This window comes from Mya arenaria, chromosome 5 (genome assembly GCF_026914265.1).
Source record: "Mya arenaria isolate MELC-2E11 chromosome 5, ASM2691426v1".
NCBI classification, from domain to species: Eukaryota; Metazoa; Mollusca; class Bivalvia; order Myida; family Myidae; genus Mya; species Mya arenaria.
The window spans coordinates 49,998,150-50,020,174 of NC_069126.1; the positions used below are offsets into that span (position 1 = coordinate 49,998,150).

At 36.5% G+C, this 22,025-nt stretch overlaps 1 protein-coding gene across 1 annotated transcript in view; it reads right to left on the minus strand.

Moving 5' to 3' along the window:
• Positions 1 to 18,279, minus strand: part of LOC128234171 (V-type proton ATPase subunit F-like) — a 62,693-nt gene extending 44,414 nt beyond the window's left edge. The window contains exon 1 of the mRNA XM_052948211.1: positions 18,195 to 18,279. Coding sequence (XP_052804171.1) covers positions 18,195 to 18,257 — 63 coding nt within the window. The 5' untranslated portion in view covers positions 18,258 to 18,279. The remainder of the gene's footprint in view (positions 1 to 18,194) is intronic.
• Between the last annotated feature and the right edge of the window lie 3,746 nt (positions 18,280 to 22,025).

Sequence of the window (22,025 nt, forward strand, 5' to 3'; positions counted from 1 at the left end):
ACTTGGTCAGAATGATAATCTCTATAAAATCTAGGTCAAGTTCGATATTGGGTCATCCGCGGTCAATAACTAGGTCACTAGGTCAATTAGTAGAAAAACCTTGTGAACACAATAGAGGTCACAATTTTAGCCTAATCTCAATGCAAATTGGTCAGAATGATCATCGCTGTAAAATGTAGGTCAAGTTTGATATTTGGTCATTCACGGTCAATAACTAGGTCACTAGGTCAATTAGTACAAAAACCTTGTGAACACAATAGAGGTCACAATTTTAGCCTAATCTCAATGCAACTTGGTCAGAATGATCATCTCTATAAAATCTAGGTCAAGTTCGATATTGGGTCATCCGCGGTCAATAACTAGGTCACTAGGTCAATTAGTACAAAAACCTTGTGAACACAATAGAGGTCCCAATTTTAGGCTAATCTTAATGCAACTTGGTCAGAATGATCATCTCTATAAAATCTGGGTCAAGTTCGATATTGGGTCATACGCAGTCAATAACTAGGTCACTAGGTCAATTATTAGAAAAACCTTGTGAACAAAATAGAGGTCACAATTTTAGCCTTATCTTAATGAAACTTGGTCAGAATGATCATCTTAACATAAGCTAGGTCAAGTTCCATATTGGGTCAACCCAGGTCAAAAACTAGGTCACTAGGTCAATTAGTAGAAAAACCTTGTGAACACAATAGAGGTCACAATTTTAGCCTAATCTCAATGCAACTTGGTCAGAATGATCATCTCTATAAAATATAGGTCAAGTTCGATATTGGGTCATCCGCGGTCAACAACTAGGTCACTAGGTCAATTAGTACAAAAACCTTGTGAACACAATAGAGGTCACAATTTTAGCCTAATCTCAATGCAAGTTGGTCAGAATAATCATCTCTATAAAATCTAGGTCAAGTTCGATATTGGGTCATCCGCAGATAATAACTAGGTCACTAGGTCAATTATTAGAAAAACCTTGTGAACACAACAGAGGTCACAATTTTGACCTAATCTTTATGAAACTTGGTCAGACTGATCATCTCTATGAAATCTAGGTCAAGTTCGATATTGGGTCATCTGGGGTCAAAAACTAGGTCAGTAGGTCAATTAGTAGAAATACCTTGTGAACACATTAGAGGTCACAATTTTAGCCTAATCTCAATGCAACTTGGCCAGAATGATCATCTCTATAAAATCTAGGTCAAGTTCGATATTGGGTCATCCGCAGTCAATAACTAGGTCACTAGGTCAACATGAAGTGTAACATCCTGGCGTGATTTCTGCATCAGACATTTTTTTATGGCAGGATGAAGGTTTTATCCTTTAGCAAATCTGTGTTAACCTGAATGTTCCATTATTGTCTGATAGCCTGACATTTTCCCAGTTTCTTCTTTCTTATTGGTGATCAAAGGTTTAATAACTAAACCATTCAGTTATATCTTGGGGGAAAAATCAAGCAAAACTGATTTAAAAAAAAAGCTGCTTACAATGAATAATGCAAGCAAATTATTAGTCTTGTTAGCTCACCTGTCACACAGTGACAAGGTGAGCTTTTGTGATCACAATTTGTCCGGCGTCCGTCTGTAAACTTTAACTTTAAACGACATCTCCTCATAAAGTAATAGCCAATTTCATCCAAACTTCACAGGAATGTTCCTTGGGTGGTCCCCTTTGAAAATTGTTCAAAGAATTGAATTCCATGCAGAACTCTGGTTGCCATGGCAACGGAAAGGAAAAACTAAAAATCTTCTTCTCCCAAACCACAAGGCTTAGGCCGTTGATATATGGTAGGTAGGATCACCAAATGGTCCTCTACCAAGATTGTTCAAATTATGGCCCTTGGGTCAAAATTGGCCCCGCCCCGGGGGGTCATGGGTGTTCTTTATATGTTTATAGTGAAAACTTAAAAAATCTTCTCCTCTAAACTTACTTGGCCTAGAGCTTAGATATTTGTCATGATTCATCGTCTAGTGGACCTCTACAAAGTTTGTTCAAATTATGGCCCTGGGGTCAAAATTGGCCCCGATCCGGGGGGTAATGGGTATGCTCTATATGTTTATAGTTAAAACTTCAAAAATCTTCTCCTCTGAACTTACTTGGACTAGAGCTTAGATATTTGGCATGATTCATCGTCTAGTGGACCTTTACTAACATTGTTCAAATTATGGCCTTGGGGTCAAAATTGGCCCCGCCCCGGGGGGTCATGGGTTTTCTCTATATGTTTATAGTTAAAACTTCAAAAATCTTCTCCTCTTAACTTACTTGGACTAGAGCTTAGATATTTGGCATGATTCATTGTCTAGTGGACCTCTACAAAGATTGTTCAAATTATGGCCTTGGGGTCAAAATTGGCCCCGCCCCTGGGGATCATGGGTATACTTGATATGTTTATAGTTAAAACTTCAAAAATCTTCTCCTCTGAACTTACTTGGACTAGAGCTCAGATATATGGCATGATTTATCGTCTAGTGGACCTTTACTAAGATTGTTCAAATTATGGCCTTGGGGTCAAAATTGGCCCCGCCCCGGGGGGTCATGGGTATTCTCTATATGTTTATAGTTAAAACTTCAAAAATCTTCTCCTCTGAACTTACTTGGACTAGAGCTTAGATATTTGGCATGATTCATCGTCTAGTGGACCTTTACTAACATTGTTCAAATTATGGCCTTGGGGTCAAAATTGGCCCCGCCCCGGGGGGTCATGGGTTTTCTCTATATGTTTATAGTTAAAACTTCAAAAATCTTCTCCTCTTAACTTACTTGGACTAGAGCTTAGATATTTGGCATGATTCATTGTCTAGTGGACCTCTACAAAGATTGTTCAAATTATGGCCTTGGGGTCAAAATTGGCCCCGCCCCTGGGGATCATGGGTATACTTGATATGTTTATAGTTAAAACTTCAAAAATCTTCTCCTCTGAACTTACTTGGACTAGAGCTCAGATATTTGGCATGATTCATCGTCTAGTGGACCTTTACTAACATTGTTCAAATTATGGCCTTGGGGTCAAAATTGGCCCCGCCCCGGGGGGTCATGGGTTTTCTCTATATGTTTATAGTTAAAACTTCAAAAATCTTCTCCTCTTAACTTACTTGGACTAGAGCTTAGATATTTGGCATGATTCATCGTCTAGTGGACCTTTACTAACATTGTTCAAATTATGGCCTTGGGGTCAAAATTGGCCCCGCCCCGGGGGGTCATGGGTTTTCTCTATATGTTTATAGTTAAAACTTCAAAAATCTTCTCCTCTTAACTTACTTGGACTAGAGCTTAGATATTTGGCATGATTCATTGTCTAGTGGACCTCTACAAAGATTGTTCAAATTATGGCCTTGGGGTCAAAATTGGCCCCGCCCCTGGGGATCATGGGTATACTTGATATGTTTATAGTTAAAACTTCAAAAATCTTCTCCTCTGAACTTACTTGGACTAGAGCTCAGATATTTGGCATGATTCATCGTCTAGTGGACCTTTACTAACATTGTTCAAATTATGGCCTTGGGGTCAAAATTGGCCCCGCCCCGGGGGGTCATGGGTTTTCTCTATATGTTTATAGTTAAAACTTCAAAAATCTTCTCCTCTTAACTTACTTGGACTAGAGCTTAGATATTTGGCATGATTCATCGTCTAGTGGACCTTTACTAACATTGTTCAAATTATGGCCTTGGGGTCAAAATTGGCCCCGCCCCGGGGGGTCATGGGTTTTCTCTATATGTTTATAGTTAAAACTTCAAAAATCTTCTCCTCTTAACTTACTTGGACTAGAGCTTAGATATTTGGCATGATTCATTGTCTAGTGGACCTCTACAAAGATTGTTCAAATTATGGCCTTGGGGTCAAAATTGGCCCCGCCCCGGGGGGTCATGGGTATACTTGATATGTTTATAGTTAAAACTTCAAAAATCTTCTCCTCTGAACTTACTTGGACTAGAGCTTAGATATTTGGCATGATTCATCGTCTAGTGGACCTCTACAAAGATTGTTCAAATTATGGCCCTGGGGGCAAAATTGGCCCCACCCCTGGGTGGTCATGGGTTTTCTCTATTTGTTTAAAAAATCAAAAATCTCATCTGAACTTACGTTGCTTAGAGCTTAGATATTTGGCTTGATTCATCGTCTAGTGGACCTCTACAAAGATTGTTCAAATTATGGCCTTGGGGTCAAAATTGGCCCCGCCCGAGGGGGTTAGGGTATTCTCTATATGTTTATAGTGAAAACTTCAAAAATCTTCTCCTTTGAACTTACTTGGACTAGAGCTTAGATATTTGGCATGATTCATCGTCTAGTGGACCTCTACAAAGATTGTTCAAATTATGGCCTTGGGGTCAAAATTGGCCCCGCCCCCTTGGAGGGTCATGGGTTTTCTCTATATGTTTGTAGTGAAAAGTTCAAAAATCATCTCCTGAACTTACGTGGCTTAGAGCTTAGATATTTGGCATGATTCATCGTCTAGTGGACCTCTACAAAGTTTGTTCAAATTATGGACCTGGGGTCAAAATTGGCCACACCCCGGGGCTGATGGGTTTTCTCTATATGTGTTATAGTGAAAACTTAAAAAAATCTTCTCCGAACTCACAAAGACAAGTAACGTCTTAATTTAAACTGGATAACATATTTAGTACACATACCAATTTTCAATATGGGCCACATACAACAATTAATAACAAATATACATATATAGATACACACGTAAAATCAAGTAGTGACAAGAGCTTAGATATTTGGCATGATATATCATCTAGTTGACTTGTACCAATATTGTTCAATCTTTGCCCCTGGGGTCAAAAAATGGCCCCACCCGGGCGGTCATGGATTTCCTTATATATGTATATGATGAAAACTTATAAAATCTTCTTCTCCGAAACCAAAAGGCGAAGGCCTTAGATTTTGGTATGAAGCATTGTTTATCGGACCACTATTAAGATTGTTCAAACTTTAGCCCTGGGGTCAAAATTGGCCACGCCCCGTGTTCATAGGCTTAGGTTTTCAATATTTGTATATAATGGAAGAATGTGCAATATATGACAGGTGAGCGATTCAGGGCCATTTGGCCCTCTTGTTTTAATTACAGCAAAAACTTTGTGAGGTAACAATTTATTTTTGGTTTCAAATTTAGACAAAATGTGTTGATTTTTTTATTTTTCTAAAACAACTGAGTTATTATGCACATGACTACACACAGGTACCAATTACTAATTATATAATTCAGAAAAAGCATATGATTTATTCCAGGTTCTTGTCATAAGACACTTTTATAAATCAACCATACTGTAAGAAATGTTCGCAACATTTGGATTTAAGGTCAAAATATATTTTTATTTGTATTTCCTGATACTTTCCCAAAGTTGTTTCTGTGTAATTTGAGGTATTTACTTTCATGTAAAATAGGTGACAATCATGAAAACTGGGTTTGAATTTTCAACCCCTATGTCACACTTTTGCCTCATTATTTTGAAAACCACCCACATACAGTATTTAGAAATTCTATCTTTTGATTTTTCAACATGAACCCAAAATATAGCGACCAACTTTTTTGTAGTGCTACATCATGTAGACTTGTTTTCATTTAGTTTACAGATACTAACACAAGAAACATGGCTGAATTCTAGTCCATATGTTTTCAAGCTTCGGACAATGGCCAAACCAATTAATTGGTCAAAATGTATTTTGTGCAAAAGCAACACTTCTGAAGGGCTTACTAGTCCAACTACTTTACAGTTGAACAATAACATTGGCTATATATCATTGGTAGAAGACATGACGTTTGATGATTTGAGATGCCTTCCAATGTCAGTTGATATAAGCTTGTTAATGTTAGATGGTGGTGAAGGCATGCCAGAAACCCATCTAAAACATAAGGCTAAATGGCACAAACTGGGCGCTATTTGTCAGGAAACCAGAGAAAAGTTGGAGATCTCAAACAGAAAGTGTTTCTACGTCCTTTCTGTTTTGGTCTATCACACTCAGGTTTGGAATTACTGTCATGCTGCTTGTGGAATCATTGCGTAAAGGTAGTTTGGCGTTGTACAAGGATGCTCTCGTGTTGCTTGCCCAGTGTTTTTGCTCTTGACCATCCAAATTATGCTTGTTGGCTGCCCTTGCACATATGTGACATGGTTGTCCTTGAACCAAAAAACCTGGATGTTGCCACCCAGTTTGCACAAGGCAAGTTTGTTGTTCACAAAACTCAGCGATCATTCTCGGAAATTGCACTTGACCGTGCACATGAACAAAATAATAAACTCATCAAAGGTGATGGTGGAGTTGTAGGGCTCACTGAAAATGCCAATCAGCTGCTGTGCTGGATGGTTTCTGGCCCTGAACTAGCAAGAGTTGTGCAAGAACTTCAATCCCCCATCAATCAATTAAAACAGGAGCAAAGTAAACGTCCTGATATTCGCCACCATGAACCAATTAGCTTAGCTCAAAATAGGTTTGCAACACATGTTCTTTCATTGACAGATACCATTGCAATTATGGGAAGCCCATTAAATGACCACTCTGGAGATCTTTTGGTCTTAGATAGTAGGAATATTGTAGATTCAAGAATTGCTGAAACTGTGAGGGCATCGAACAGGTTGCAAAGGGCCAGTACAACTCATTTGTAGCTGAGCGGTTATAAAAGATTGACACACTGCTGAGTAGTTCTATTAAACAAAACAAATTTCCTCTCTCCAGTAGACAAACTCCCAAACAGGTATCAAAAGAAAAGCAGCAGATTGGTACCTTAAACAGGATTATTCCCTCTTTTTATAAACTGTATGTTTCATGTCAAGTACGTGACAGAAACCTTGAAGAATTCATTGCTCATAAGAACTCTACCTTCCCTCCTTCTTTGTCACCATTTTGAAAGCCTCAGATTGGGTAGACTTTGTATCTGATCTGGTATTTTGCCTAGAGCATCAACCCATTTATGAACAACCTCATGTGAATGCATTTAAGTGGAACTTTGACTGAGCAGTCATAGTCAACATGCTGAAACCCACAGGCTGTCAAACATTCCAAGACTATTCCAAAAAGGGTTTCAACCCATATAAACGCCGCCAGCTTTCAAATGTCGAAAGGTTGGATGTTATTTCAGATGTATATGATCCTGATAGTTTGAAGACTGGTATAAGGTTGCACAGAAGAAAGTGGGTTAGACCAAGGGTCCTGTGTTCAGTTTTGGTTGATAACATTTGGTAGGATTTACATACAATTATACGCCTGTTGCTTTTAAAATTCTCCAAAATTTACAAAATGGTGACCAACATAAGAATAGTTCTTATTAAACTTGGCCTGAAGGCCGTGTCTATAGGAATACATGTTTGCAATTGTCAATGGGGAAGTGTATACGGATAAATTTTAGTTATGAACAAAAAGAAAATTTGTTAATGATATCAACTCTTATTCAACTTTACTTAAAATTTGTCGTCAATAACCGTTTTGATGCGTGTAAAACTTAAAAAAACGTAATATAAAACAAATAAGCCTAATGTTTAAAACAGGAAATTCAAAAAAGTTATTCTCTCTGTTTTTGTATTGACTAGTCGCCGGTCATATGAGTTTGTTATTTTACACGCTTTGGTAGTAAATAAGCATGTGAGAATTTACAGTTTACATTTACATATTGTGAATAATTATGTTTAAATTATGCATTTGATAACAAATATAAGTGCCTTAACATGACATTAATTGACTATTTTAAATTTAAATGATATATATAATAGTCGCAATAACGAAATTAACACAATTTAAATTTACATTGTAACTGATATAAAATGAAAGTTCAAAGCGTAATTCACACGATTTAAAACAAACATTTATTAATGAATAAAAGAAGGCCAAAAAGGATCAGGCCGAAATGATATCTCGGCTGAATCGACCCGACACCAATAACTTTATCGGTGATAATGCAAGGTACCAGTCTAAATAATTTACGCATGCCGGAGACGACCGAGTAACTACGATCTAGAAAGTTGATAAAACCGTCTTAGTTCAGCTATGTCCGTGTTTATCTGGAATGTTAACAATTATATATATTGTCACATGACGTAATTGAGCATATTGGGTATTTTATATATTGTAACATGACTTTATTGAGCCAATTGGGTATCAATATTTTTCACGTGACACAACGATTCAGGATCTCCATCTTTTTGCGGGGAAAGAAAACGCAAGAAAACTCACTATGGTAAGAGGTGTTTCAGGACATTTTTACCAAGGGCAAACTTTGTTTTCTCCATACAATGGCATGCAATGTACCGCTATGGCTCTGGTTGCATTATTGGCTTTTTTAGTTACAAACACAACCACATGTCCTCATTAATGGCTGTCAATGTAGACGGTATACTGAATGAGGGAAATGCTTTGTATTCTACCATAGTCGAAAGTATAAACGAGGCTCGATATTTATCGCATAATGATTTGCCAACATCAAGTTGGAATTGCCTTGTAATCTTTGCTGCACATCCCATTCTTCCACAGTGAAAAATAAACTGCCTGGTATTTCTTACAATTCCAATTGTTTAAACCCTGGTGATATGCCTATGGAACTTATTGGTTTGACAAATTTAGAGAAACGTTTGGTTTCAAAAATCAATATCTTAATGTCAGTCATTTTATTGCCTGGTGGCCCGTATGCAGAGAAAGGTTTGGTGTTGAATGTTCCTGCACAGACTAATGAAATTATATCGAAGTTACCATTGAATTCTATAAATGTGTCTCATGTCATGGTTGGTTTTGAAAAGAACTGTTCAATTACTGCTGAAAATTGGTGCCATCGAGTATCTATAAGTAAGATTCGTAAAGCATTGTTGTGGCTAAAACAAAATAATCCATTATATTCTGATGTTGACATATTTTTTTCACCTAATGACTCATCTTGGAATTCTTTCTGTGAACATAATGTCTCTGATAACTCTGAAGAGAATGTCTTGATTCCTGTCAATCTTTCTCGTGACTGTGTTGTCAGATCTGTTGTTGGAGAGCAGCATGTAAATTTAGGCCCAAATTTGCAAGCACCAGTTTATATTTTACAGGTTGAGTCCGGTGAAATAATGATATTTCCGTGGCTTTTCCCATTCGGCTGTAATGGTTTCCATGTTCAAAGGCCAGTGAAGGTTAACCCTATTATGTATTTTCATGCCCATTTGTATAATATTGATACTCGATTCAGAAAGGATATAACATATCTCTTGCATACTGCACTAGCTTGAAATCAGCTGTAAACATATGCATGAAAATTATGCATTCCAATGGCATTAATTCTGAGCCTGTCAGTGCTAGTCGCATAAGAAATGCAAATGAAGTCCACCATTCTAGAAAACTCTTACATGTTCATGAAAAAAATAAAAAGAACAGTGGCATATTTTAAGAACATGTTGTATGACTTCCATGCAGCTTTTACGTGTTTCAGGGACCACCTACATTGTTTATGACACTTTCAGGAGATGACCTGCATTGGCCAGAGTTGGGTATGACTTTGGATGGAATTAGTTTCGCAGATGCATTTGGAAAGTCATTTTTCACATCTATGCGCAATGATCCTTGTCCTAACTGCCACACATTTTGAAAGGAGTTTTCGTGCTTTGTTGAAACATGTCATTTTAGGTAAAATGAAACCTCTTGGGGATGTAATTGACTATTTTGCCAGGTTAGAGTTTCAAAATAGAGGCAGTCCCCACATTCATATGTTTTTATGGGTTTCAAATATTCCACATGTAATAAATGAAACAAATGCTAAGCAGGTCACAGCATTTATTGATAAATGTGTGTCATCCATTTTACCTGACAGAAATACTGGCCCTGCGTTTTACTATTTGGTTCACAAGTTGCAAACACATCATCACTCTGCTTACTGTTCTAGTAGACCAGTACAATGCCGATTTGGTTTCCCTAGGAAGTGTAGTTCCAATACACGATTACTTAGAAACATAGATGTTAACTCAAAAAGCAAGGGGAAGTTTTATGTCACCAGAAGGGATGCAGCTAGTACTTTCATAAATGACTACAATCCTGTGATACTTGACCACTGGAGGGTAAACATGGATATACAAATCATTCAAAATGCAAAGGGTGCAGCTGAACCGGACGATTTAAAAAATGCTCTTGGCACTTTAATTCATGATGTACTAGACAGTAGTCCTACAATCCCCAATAATTCAAGACTTATGAAGATTGGCCTATGCGTTTTAAAACACCGCAGGATGAGTGCTCAAGAAGCAGCTTTCAGGATGGCATCTTTACAGCTGATGCATGCTTCACACCAGTTTGTTTATTTGAATACATGGCCTGTTCATAAGCGCATGAAAATTTTAAAACCTGTGGAAGAGTTGAAAGGCATCGCAGATATTGATAATGACACTGACATTTTCCAAAATAATATAGTTGCATGTGCTGTACTATTTAATAACCATTGTAATTTTAACGATTCAATAAAAAAATATATGGTAGCAGCTGATTTTTACACTGCGTTCAATCTATTGTATGTAGGTTTTTTTACCCGATTGTGAACATATTTTTTGCCAGCATTCCATCTATGCAAGCGTCCTATACACAGTATAATATGGTACTGAATTTCAATAAAATACAGCTGGTTAGGCCACTACTTTTATATAAATTGGTTTACAAAACCGGCGGGTGTAATTTTCCGAAAAGTACAAAAAAATAAACCGAAAAGTACAAAAAAATAAAAAATGATTTTCACTATTATTTCAAAATTATTTTCCCGACCGTATTGATTTTGGTGCGAAACGAAAGAAAAACGCTCAGATAAGAGTACGAATGCAGTAGATCTCGACTGGTTTGTTGTTCCGTGGCCGTATTTGCCAATTTATAGTGATAGCATGTGAGCCAGTCAACTGTTATGGCAGCGCCGATGGCAAAGGCGGAATTGACGATAGCAGTCATTCTTTGTATGAAATAATTAATTAAAATATGCAGGAGTTGTTAAAATAACAATAGCAATAAACATTGGCAAATTTAACAGCCGACACAAACAATAACTGTCACGTGATTGTTGTTATTACCCGCCAATTTAGGTCATGAAAATATTGTTGTTTATAGATAAAAAATAAAATTGTCAGCGGCTGCCAACGAATTAGTAGACACAAATATCTGTAAATTATGTGTGAGAATTTTTTTTTATAACATTTTATGGTTAAATATCAAATAACAGTGCACTAAGTGTGAGTGGTGAAATAGAAAGTAAAATTTCTAAGTTGACACCGGTGACCTAGTTTCACAAGTTCGGTCGATGGTGTTTATGGATTTGAAATCACAAAATGGTTTGGAAATACTTGTTATTGAGTTAATGTAAAGCGTGTGTTTATTCTAGATTACATGTTTATTCATGTTTGGGTTAATAGTAGAGTAAAAACAATGAAAGAGTTGAACACATGTCTCAATGACATTTTAATACTAATGCCAGGAGTTGTGTGCAAAACATTTAGATAAAACAACACGGAAAACTATTTTGAATAAGTCCATTTCAATTGGTAATGAACTTGATATTTCACTGTAAATGAGATTTGTTGTTGTAACCAAGGAATACTCTTTAAAATGTAAAAATAAACAAGCATGAAGTATAGATGCCCTGTGAACTCATGTATACACAAAATGGCGGAATTGGGAGAAGATGAAAATATCCGATACATAATTATGGATTTCTCTGTTACTATCATTGGTACATAAAGTTAAGTCACATGCTTGATTTATTATTTTGTTATGTGATTTTTATGTACTGATGTGGTAATTTGCTGCAAGATTTGAATTTGAAATGGATTTGGTGAACATCCCATGGTAAATATCCCGGTCCGAAAATATCCGAACGAAGCATGGATCGGGTTACAGGTTACACACCACCATTGTTATTCCCTATATAATTCAATGTAAAATTATAATTTTTAGACAACATTTAAAGGCACTTTGAGCGAATGCAGGCTATGATAACCACATATATTCTTAAAGTACAAGCTTTAAGCCAATAAAAAAGGGGGGGTCAAGTTATTCCTAAGAAAAATCACTCCACTTGAAAGACAAACTCTAAAAATTGCACCGTCCGCCATGACAGATCTTCCAAAATGACCTTTCGACTATAGGGCAGCGGTTTATGCTTTAATCTCTACTCTAAATGATAAATCAAGCAAGAATAGATACTTAAGGTATAAAAGTTTCAGGAATAATGATAGTTTTGATTTACAGCGTATTGAGCATGTGAAAACATGTCTATGAATCAGAAGAACATTTTTTTTTTATTGAGAATTTACCACACAACGGAAGTACATATGACGTAATGGTGACACCATTCCTACACACAACTAGGACCCACCATGGTAAAGGTTATTAAAACTCAGATCTAGGTCTAGTTTGGTTTTTAGTTTTTCAGGAATTGCTTTCACAATGTTAAAGCTCAAATGTCTTCATAAAATGTTACTTCCTTATTTACAAAATTGGTAATTATTTCACTTTATTGGCATTTTCCAATATTGAAATAACTGAAACAATGTTTAAAAAATATTATGTATTGTTTTAATACAGTGCAAATTTTTTTGTATTTTAATGCGTAAAATTGCCTTCTCTTTTTTTCAATTTAATATTGTTCAGTTTTTAAGTGCTCTGCATTCACTTTTGCTTTAGCATACCCTTGAAGCTTAACAAATGTCTTGCTGAGTGATATTCAATGTATCTTTGATAAAAAGTATAGTTTATACATGTAAACATGTTTTATAGTCAATTTCATTGATGTTTTATATGCACAGTATGTAAAATTTAAACTGTGTGTTTAATTAGAACTTTGAAACTTTGAGTGTATTAAAACATGCATTAATAGCAGTTTAAAAATTTAAAATGTCATGTAAATGATATAAATTTTCAATGTTTTTATGTTTTTCTCTGATTTTTACCCTTTAAGAGTATGCTTTGTGACTTTTTTCCTTTTTTTTTCGACCGCCCGGTGGACATATTCCCCCAAAATTCTTGTAAACCAAAAAATAAAAAAGGAGTGGCCTTAAACTTATTATTTCAATATTTGTGATTAATTGCGAAAGTATAACAATATGTGGATGGAAATATTTTAGAAATGTGTCTGATAGGGGGGCTCGTATGTCTACCTTACCTCCCGTTTCAACACCTGCCTTCACAATACTAATTTTCTTCTGGCGCCTCAGACAGAGTGTCTATCCAAAGCGTCTTGTAAGAAAATAGTCCATGGTGGAATTCTCAAGTTAAACTATGTCGTTTCAATCATAAATATGCAACCCGAGCCTAAAACAATACAAAAAAATCCTAAGTGAATCCCTTGTATCATTTATTCAGTAAATATGATTTCGTTAAAAACACCCCATTTAAGATCTTCTTGAATAAAGATAGCCATACATTAATGGAAATGCACAAACCTCTCCTGTAATGAAGGCATTGTATCCGTACAGTCATATGTTTTGCATGGTCCCTTGGAATTCTTTCAGGGGCAACAGTGCTGTTGGTGTTTTATGTGCACAATTATACTTATTTTGTTGCACAGAAGTGAGACATACATAAACGTATACACAATCAATGGATGTGTCAATTACTTTATGAAATAACTCACCTGCTTTAAGTGAACAATTTGACACTTGATGAAACCAGTGTCTACTCACTTCCAGCCTATCACCGCCAAAAATATCAAATATGCTTTGATATAACCGCATAAACATGTATATTAAAAAGTAATGCATTCATGATTTAGATTCTCAAACCTTCACCCAACAAACACATTGAAAAAGTTTCATTAAAAATAGTGTTTTAAAGCCTGTCTCACACAGAACACACGGCTTATACGGTTGGCCACCCGTGTAAACCGTACATACAACCAAACCAACCGTGGCCTTATCCGAGTTACACTTGGGCCATTCGAGTGTATCCGTGAAAGCCGTGTATGATTTTTAAGACTTTTAAAAAACTGGCACGGGTGCAATGTCCGTGTATGATCGTATTAGCGATCGTACAAGACCGTGTGAGACCGTACGAGACCGTATATACAACTGCACATGAAGTCCACTCCACGAGTGACCTCAACCGTGTCAATATCGTATATAAATCGTATGGAATCGTGTGAAACCGTTCCCAAGTCCATCCAACACCCGGATTAACACTCGAATGTCACACGATCACTGTACGATTCACACGAGTGTACACACGGTTTTATACGATCGCCATACGACCAATACGGTTTCATACGATTGCCATATGACCAATACGGTTCAAGTACGAATTATACATGGTCAAGTACGACCAGACACGGTCTCTACGTCTGTACAAAGCTCGTGTATGATCATACAGCACTCGAACACAACAGAAAACACAACTACCTGCTGCCACCTTGAAACAACAGAGTACTTGCTACATAATGCCTCCAAAGAAGAAGGTCCCCAAAAGAATCCCCACCATAGAAGATTCTAGTTCATGTAACAGAGTATCATATTGACCAAACATGACCCTTCTGTTGAGCCATTCTCTTGTCCAAACTTGCCTCCTTCTTCTTCTCCTTCTGTTGGCTTGTTCTTGTCTCCCCTCATGCCTTCTGGCCAAAATAATCTCAATGTCTATCAGTCTTATCATGATTTCTAATTCCCTTATTCTGTCATCTGCCATTTTTATAACTTCTCTGTTGAAAGTTCGAAAATTTATCAAGCCAAGCCATCAAAACGAGTCAATTTATATCAAAACATACACGAATGTGTGATAATTCGAACAAAAGTCGGTGGGACCGTATGTAAACCCTGTAAATGTCCAGTTAATCGAATAAAAGTCGTGTTTAATTGTACTAGGCCGTAACAGACAGTACTTGGAACCGTACAATAATCGTATGAAAATCGTTTGCAAATCGTGTTCAAACCGTGACAAACCTTGCTTGACCGAGTATATCCGTGCTTTGTTCGTACATACTCGTGCTACATTTGAGTCTAAATCGTACTAACTCATGCCCAGGCACGGTTGGAGCTTAATACTCATACCAGTCAACCCGTGTATAACCGAGTATACCGTATTGGAACCGTGTGCCCAACCGTGTTCTGTGTGAGACAGGCTTAACCAAACCTATAACGACCAAAGCATTCCAAAAACTATGTATGTGCCTGTCAAAAGCAATAAAACAATCAAAATTAAAAAGTGAACAAGAATCGCAATGTGACAAAACTGGATTTTTAATGATTGGCAGAGGAGATTCAGTTTCAGCTGCTCTCTTCTATTGTTTGTTACAGAGCTTGGCCCCTAACACAACCCCATGGAAGTCCTCCATAAACTCTTCCTACATATCAAGTTTGGTCACAGTATGTCAACCATAACTTAAACAGTAATCTATTTTAATTAACAGTGACCTTGACACTAGGGGGCCTAAAAGCCAATCCAATGAAAGCTCTGCATAAACTTAAACCTATATACCAAGTTTGGTCACACTATGTCAACCCTTACTTGTGTTATTCAGTATTAACCATATTTTTATTTTTAGCAACAGTGACCTTGACCTAGACCATAACTTTTAGCCATTCTATAACCTGTAATTGACCTTACGACAGGATTTGATTGACAGGTCCTATCAGCCAATCAGAATGTAGGACTGATAAGCCGTGTTGCTATCCGCCATTTTGTCCGTCAAACTGACCAGAGTCCGTCATATACATGCGCTGGCAATTCCTCGCCTTTTTAAGTATTATGGTAAAAAGGTGTTGTCATGGCACTTGTAATTCGGATACAAGGTAGCCAGGCCGACTAAAGATGGCTTCCAATTCGTTCCGTATTCGAAACCAGCGAGTTATTTAGAAAAATGCAAGTGCTGAATCAGACTCTGTGGAAGACCTCATCAACAGCTGAACTTGGAAATTTTGAAAGATCGTTCAAAGGCGAAACATCTATACGTCTGTACAAAAGTATTTTTTTGAACAAAACTACTTATTTCAATCCACTCAAAATTTATTTAATACTGAAATTGTCCGTGCATGACCTAAATAAGTGTTACTATTTTTAAACTATAAACATCGTACATTTATGCTTTGGCTTGTGTTGTCAAATCGGCATTAATGGCCATTTAATATCAGGTTCAACATGGACACGATTGATTTCATTCAAGATAGAGGTATTTTTGTTGATACCGTTATGTAGTTTTTATAAACTGCTTTGCTTTCAAAGTAAATCAGGAAATATCGTACAACTAAATTTTTGTCCGAACCATCGCATGCTTCCGAATCTCATATCCGTATGGTTCCTATGTAAACAATGGCTTTTGTAGCTGTCATTCCGACACATTTCATAGATTTCTTATTTTCATATCAGCACTTTGTCGACGGGAAATCCAATCAAGAAAACCCTGACCCTCAAGCAGCTACTGTATTTGACCAGCTCACACCAGCTAGGCCTCCTCCAAAACTCAGATAAATATTTGAGCCACCAAAACAAAACGAGAACAGATCGGTCTTATTTTCTGTATAAAACAATTTATTTCATTGTACATTTAAATCAATTATTATGTTCATAAGAACTTGATTCTGCCAAACATGTGCTGTAAAGACTATTATTATGAATAAAGAACAAGTCAAACATGTACATATTTTCATTGTTATTCTTATATTTTGGGCCATTTACGTAAATCTACAATATTTAATGATAGTTCATCCAATGTTCAGAGTCCGGATCACATGCACACTCGATTAACAGTATTCTTAAAGTTGCACTCTCACAGAATTCTAGTTTGACACTTTTTGTCTCAGAATCGGCTTATTTTGGCATTCTTTAAATTAAGACCTAATATATAAATCACACAGCAAACTAGCAGTAAATAGCAGTAGACCCTCCACCAGCCTTAACCGGTAAATGGGGGGAGGATAGTGTGTGTGGGTTAGAACCAGCTGCCCGGTCAGCTTAGTTGGTTAGAGTGCCGGGCTAGTGTTCTGGTGGTTGTGAGTTCGAGCCCCACACCGGGGGGCACTTTTCCTCCCAGGTCTACTTTTACAGCCAGTGTGTGAACATGTTCCACAATTTCTGTAAGAACAAAAATCAAAGCATGTGAATGTTTGAGCAATGCAAAAGTTACAGATTGGTATCACCAACGATTGTCACTTGTCAATTATTACATTATTATTCATAAGGGAGAGTGTTCAATAGCTTAGAACTGAAACTTTTTATGCATAACCCCAATAAACCATTTCTGCTCATACTATAGAATACAAGGTTATACTGTATAGCTGGCATGTAACTGTTATTTAATGTCACTTCCGGGTTCCCCATTCGGGCCGTTTATGATTTACTCATATTGTGCGATGATTTAATCTTTGTTTCAACAATACTGTAAGAAGGACCGGTGTTATTAAAAGTTAAACTTACCCTTGTTTGCATTTACAGTATGCGTCACACACACGCTTTTCCTTTGTATCGATGTCAATATTGACAACATAGCGGCTATCCGATTTTCTCTAACTTGGATAGATTTCACCCCGTAAATGTTAGATATCGTCATTTTCTAAAGATATATCCAGCCTTCCGATGTAGCAGCCAGTTACAAATTCCTTTGACTTCTATTTTTTTCGCATTGTAATGTCACATTTATGATAATTTGTCAGGAATATCGGAAAGCGAAACGACGCGAGACGCCATTACTTCCTCATTTGTTTGACGGACATAGACAGAGTTCGCTCCCTTGATATCAGGGGACATGGCTTAGAAGCCGCTGTCGTAAGGTCAATTTTTCAATGAAAAATCAGGCTAAAAAGTTGTTAAAACGGTAAATCTGTGAGAGTGCACCTTTAAAGCTTTAATCTGAAAAAATATGGATGAATCATAAAAATTTTCATCGGCATGTTATATTTTCATGATTCATCATTTGAGGGTGGTGAGCAATGCAGATGCGCAGAACAACATTTTCAGCCATATCGGCTCGTTTCCAGTCCTTTTCAGTTTGTTATTAGTCCAAGGTTTAATGTATTCGTAGAAATTTAATTTTCAACAGACATAATTTCATAAATTTCAACAGACATAATCTCATAAGTGTGGCGGGAGACTTCTTCGCACAACGCCCGCCTGCGTCTGCGAGCTTTGTGGACGTCTCGAGTCTGCCATAATCATAAAACCGTCAAGACTCGTTGACGGCCATACATTGTTAGCTACACATTGAGCTCTCTTTTTTTCTGGGCAATATTTATCTGCCTTGAAACTACGACAGGGCTTCAAACGTTGACCATAGTTTTACTCACCTCATCACCGATGACAGCTATTAGTTTACCCTTCTGTGCTGTATGCGCCATCTTGGAGATCATGTGACATGTGACAGGAAGGACTAAATCGGATGTAGGTTAAATACAACTATAATTTCAATGGTGTCACTTGAAAGCTCATACACAGTGACCTTCACGGACTGGTGGGACCACCCAAAAAGAGAAAAGGTTGTATTTCACGAGCGGCGTATTCACTGTGCACAAACTCAAGCACAGGGGCCAGAAACAAATTATTTTTGTTTATTTAAGCCTATATGTATATATATATAGAATAAACCCCATGTGAAGTCAAGTCAAGTCAAGTAAATTTTATTTACAAAGTCGGATTGTGTAACAGGACAACATAAGCTCTAAAGAGCTTATAGCACCGACTTGTACATATTCTGAAGCAGTTTTTCATCATACATAGTTATAATATTAGCACATAGTTACATTATTAGTACATTATTATATATTATTATATATATCACAATATAATATCACGTTGCAATTCTGAAAGAGGTAGGTAGTTAAAGCTAGATATTTACATTAACACTTCATTCCTTAACGATGGTTGTTGTTTATCAATTTCATTTTATTTCTTGCATACCGGTGTGTTTCCGGTCATATGACCGGTGCTGGAAAAACTCATATTACACCCCCCATGTAAGATTAACGCAACAACGCGCCACTTCTTATTTCTTTTATTGTATGGCTTGTGAAAAGTACATTATGCAATTTCAATAAAGCGCAATCAAAGATATAAGTATACAATACTTTTAGTTAAAATTGAATATAAATTATCGTAAAAGGGCGATATTTTAAGGAACTATTTGACGTCGATAGTGATTTAAAATTACTGCGCTTTATGACGTCAGTACACAACGTCGCACGCGCTTTCTGGCGAAATGTACAAAAGTGCGTTTTCTACGTCAAATTTTCCACACATTCATAATTATAGGTATGCAAGAAAAAATATCAATGATGTTTTACCTATCCGGATAAAAAAAATCCGACCCTCCGGCACTCTGCGTGATCGGTTACTCGGCAAGCCTCGTTACCGGCTTACGCGCGTGCCCTCGGGTCGGATTTTTCTATCCGTACCGGAAACACATGATAGATACTTATAATCTGTCATGTATAAAGTGCAATGGCATTTCCCATCGAAATCGCGTGCGTTTGTTCGATACTTCTGTCCTGTCCTTCGGACTCCACCCATTTTGAACAGCCCGATTGCATACCATACCCCAATAAAATGCAACATGTCGAATTATAATTCTTTAATAGTATAACATTCACATACATAATAAGGCACCGGTTTATATATACAGCAAACAGTGGTTCATAAGTTAAAATATAAAGATGTATCATATTAAAAGTTAAAAGTTCTAAAAGAGATAGTTTAATTATTATTTAAAAAATATGTTTATAAAATTATGATCTGACTAAGAGCAGTTAGGTTTATTTTAGTAACAACAAATAATAAGAGTAGCAAGTAAAACATTCAGGCATAAAAGGAATCACTAAGAAATGGCTTCCATAATTCTAATGATAGTCAACATAGCAGCATGTTGGTACAAAATGAGTAACATTATGACAAGCAAACTCAAATAAATACAAGCAACTGAACAAAGCATATTCATAAAGTTGGTTTGTTTACAACAACACGAAGCAAGTACAAGCAAACAAGCTGGCAACTTCAACAACAATTCATGCATAGCACTATTATACCAGTTCACATATTCATGACAAGAAATAATACAGGCAACTGAACAAAGCATATTACTAATGTTCGTGTGTTTACAACAACGCCTAAGACGAAATAAATACAAGCAAACTGGCAACTTCAACTACAATTCATGCATAACGCTACATTGCAGTTCACATATTCATGACAAGAAATAAAACAGGCAGCAGAAAAGCATGTAACTCAAGCAACAAAAATAGTAATTGGTGTGTTTACAACAACACCTGTGTAATAAGGATGAAGCAATTGAGTACAAATTGGCTAGCAACAGAAACTCAATTCATGCATAACACAAACAGTTCCTAGGCATTAGTCTGCACACCCTATGGAGACATCCCCTAATTTATGTAGTGGCACATGCTGGACATGAGCACGTGTCACCATTCCAGCTATTTACATGTGATTTAAACTGATCGAATGATGATATTTGCCTAAAAGAGTCTGGTAGGGAGTTCCACAGAGCTGCAGCTGCATACTTGAAGGATTTTTTTACCATACCTCTCTGTTCTTGGTTGGGGTATTTCAACTCTGTTTGTATATCTAAAATTGTAATTGGTATGTTCATATTTAATAAGATCATGTAAATATTCTGGATTCATCTTATTTAGTATTTTGATGGTTTCTAGAGCAATTGATCGAATGCGCCTGATTTTTAAAGAGGCTAGACCTGATTTGAGTCGTAGAGTTTCTCATAGGTACTGTCATAATCTTCATATATGAATCTCAGGTCTCTGTTGGACTTTTTCAACTTTCCTAGCATTTGTTTCAATTGTGAAGTGCCATGTTAGTGGACAGTAATTAAAATTTAACATAATAAAGGAATGGTATATTGTTAATCTACCCAGTCTGTTTTAATATTTACCTGTTCTTTTTAGGACATTCAATTGCCTTGATCCTTTCCTACATAATTTATACTATAGTGACTTGGTAATCGAAGTTTAGTAAAAAAAAAAGTCCAAATTTACGCCTACGAGTTTGACTTCGTCATGTCATGGAAATTAAACTTAAGGTTTTGTTGATGTGTTTTATGACCTAGAACCTTTATTGCCTGGAACTTTTCCGGATTGGATTTCATTTGATTTTTTGAGAACCAGTCTATTAAGGAAATGCTGTCATTTTCTAGAGTTTCAACCAAATCACGTATTGAATTACTGGCATAAGATAGAGTGTTATCGTCAGCATAATGATATAACTGGTTTTTATCAACAAAATTGAAAATGTCATTTATGAAGATGTTGAAAAATACCGGTCCTAAAATACTTCCTTGTGGCACCCCTTTCATCATTTCCTTGAAATTGCTACAGACATTACCTATTTTAACACATTGTTTCCGGTCAGATAAATAGCTTTTCGTAAGATTAATTGCGGGTTCTGATATATTGTAGACTACTAGTGTTTTATTATCAGTAGAAGTAGGTCATGTGCTAGACAGTCAAAGGCCTTTGAGAGATCCATCAATATGGCAGCTAGGTACTGGTTCTTGTCTAGAGAATATTTCCAGTCCTCGACAGTTTTCAGTAGAGCTGTATTGCATCCAAATCCAGGTCTAAAGGCACTTAGATAAGGATTAAATATGCTCTTAAAATGGTCCATAAGCTGATGATAAACACCTTTGACATCACTGGTAGCGAGCTGACTGGTCTATTAGTGCTCTTCTCAAGGCCACTATTCTACTTGTGAATTGGGACAGCTTGAGCTACTTTCATGTTATTAGGAAAAGAAAATTCTTTAAGACATCTGTTTATCATATTTGTTAATGGTTCAGCAACAACTGGGGCAGCGATTTTTAACATTTTGACTGACATTTTATTATACCCTGTTGCTTTTTTTTAAATTCATAGATTTTATCTCTTTACTGGTGAAACTTGGTGATATTGGTATAAACTCTATTTTTTCATGAATATTAGTGGATTCATCTATCTTCTTGATGCTAATGTGATTTTCATCAAGGTTAATGTTTTTATCGCCAATGTCTTTAGCTACATTTATGTAAAAGTTGTTAAAAACATAACTGATTTCTGCCTGATCCGATATGAGACTGTTGTTTTCATTTCAGACAAAAAAAATTGACGGATAGTACCTTT